The sequence below is a fragment of the Plasmopara halstedii genome, assembly GCF_900000015.1.
Source record: "Plasmopara halstedii genome assembly, contig: Scaffold_658, whole genome shotgun sequence".
Classification (NCBI taxonomy): domain Eukaryota; phylum Oomycota; class Peronosporomycetes; order Peronosporales; family Peronosporaceae; genus Plasmopara; species Plasmopara halstedii.
This window is the reverse complement of record NW_020187575.1, coordinates 1,191,492-1,193,762: the sequence shown is the minus strand read 5'-3', so window position 1 is coordinate 1,193,762 and position 2,271 is coordinate 1,191,492. Positions and strand designations below refer to the sequence as shown.

Genomic DNA, 2,271 nt, shown 5'->3' with positions numbered 1-2,271 from the left:
TACATAACACGCTAGACACTAGGATGACAACCGCATGGTGGTGGTTGTTGTTGCAGTTCATGTTGATGTTGCAACATCAACTACAAGCATATGCATGTAACTTTTAGACTGGATGTAATTGGATTGATGAACCAGGTATGACAGTTTAATATATTCACTTTTAATTTTCTGCTTGAACCCACACCTGCACTAAAGTGTCAGGTTATGAGCCCAAGGCACAATATTGAAGTCAACATGAAGAAACCAACAGACTTACTCGGCAATGATAACAATTTCCATTGGAAGTTCATCATCGAAATGGAGCTTGCACAGAAGATGCTACGGAATCACGTGGTGGAAATGAAGTCGGAAGCTGAGATGACGCTGGAATGGCGTGCGAATGACATGAAAGCATTCGCCATTATTGCACAAGGAATCCAGTTAGAACACCAATCAAAAATCCGCTCTGCCGTACTGCTCGTGAAGCATGGGAGATTCTTAGAAATTATAACAATCGTTCAAATATTCACAATCGAGTGACTTTGACATAACGTTACATGAGTCCACAATGAAAGATAGAGCAAGCATGACTTCTCACCTGGATAATTTCAACGAGCTGGTAGTTGCGATAGAGGGTTTTGGGGATGGTATGAGCACTGATAGGCAGCTTGGGATCTTGCTCGGCAGTCTGCCGAGCAATTTTGCGATGTCTGATTCTATCATTGAGAATTCTAAGGAAAATTCACTTAACGAACTGAAGGAAAAGCTCTTGAAAGAACACAAAAAGATCGAAAATGCAGAAAAATCGGATATTAGCGCATTCATGGTGCGATTTCGTGGTCATGGTGGTCGAAAGAATAAACAAGGTGGCAGTGGTCGCCAAGATCAGCATATTCGGCAAGGCATGAAACAAGGTAACCGCGAACAACCACTATTAGCTCGCGGTTTCACCGGGCGTTGCCATGGCTGAAACAAGATTGGTCGTAAGAAGGTGGACTGTCCATCAAGTGCACGCAGTAGTGAGGATTGGTATGGGTGAGATTCACATGCAATGCCCTCAAGGTCGCATAGTGAAGATAGTAGACGCTCTCCACATTCCTGGACTAGATCGTCGGCTACTCTCAGTTGCAAAACTTACCCAGAAGGGTCTTACGGTGAGTATGGTATGAAAGAGTGTACTATCTCTCGAGGAGAAGAATTGATAGCGACCGTACCACAAGCAAACAATGTGTATCGCGTCAAGAATTAAGCTGTGAGAGCGATTGACCATCAAGAAAGGCCAGATGATTGGAAGTTATGGCATGCGAGATTAGGACACACGCATCATGACAATATGAAATGTGTAGTTGATGCGAGTGATGGTATCCCTGGAAGACTCCAGCGTGGTCAAGATATATGTGGTGGATGCATGCTTGGAAAGAATACTGTCTCAACATTCCCAAAGCAAACCGTGGTATGATAATAACCACACGAGGTCTACAACTGGTGCACACAGATCTCATGGAATTCATGAAAGTAACGTCTATCGGTGGAGCAAAGTATGTGCTGCGCTTCACAGATGACTATTCACGCTAAATATGTGCATATTTCTTGAAGAGTAAGACGGAAGTGGCAAATCGTTTTCGTGAGTACAAAGCGAAGATGAAAGGGCAACTAGGTGTTCGAATTAAAATCATTCGGTCAGACAATGGGGCTGAATTTGTCAACAAGAAAAATGGAAGGATTTGTGTTGATGGTGGGATCATCCACCAACGCTCTTGACCATATAGCCCTCAGCAAAATGGGCTTGCAGAACGAACAAACCGAATCGTGATAGAGAATGGCAAGAAGCATGATGCTGTACAAGGCTATTGAAACTCGATGGTGGGCTGATGCAGTCAATACTGCTGTGAACCTGTTGAATCGGATGACCAGCACCGTGAACACTGATATTACACCATGCGAGATCTGTTTTGACCCTCGTCCAGACCTCGACCATATTCGTGTCTGTGGTTCTCGGGGGTTCGCACATATTGACAAGTCTCAACGAAAAAAATTCGACGCGACATCATTTCGCTGCATGTTGCTGGGGTACATGGAACGTAGCAAAAGTTACCGTGTGTTAAATCTTGATGCTGGAAAAGTAAAAACAAGCCATTCAGTTGCTCTAGATGAACGCAAAGTATCCAGCATCTGTCATGTGAAAAATTCGGATAAGCCTCATGAGTATCTTCAGATTCCAATTGATGATGCTAAAATTATGGCATCTTGTGTTTCACAGCCAACACAAAGCGATGGTGTGATCATGGATGA

General features: G+C 43.6%; 1 protein-coding gene across 1 annotated transcript; it reads left to right on the top strand.

Annotated features, from left to right (window-relative positions):
* Positions 1–802: 802 nt before the first annotated feature.
* Positions 803–1,148, top strand: PHALS_13410 (uncharacterized protein; the record flags this gene model as incomplete). Its single annotated transcript, XM_024729161.1, has 2 exons — positions 803–923; positions 997–1,148. 2 exons carry the CDS (start codon positions 803–805, stop codon positions 1,146–1,148), a joined length of 273 nt encoding a protein of 90 aa, XP_024579565.1.
* Between the last annotated feature and the right edge of the window lie 1,123 nt (positions 1,149–2,271).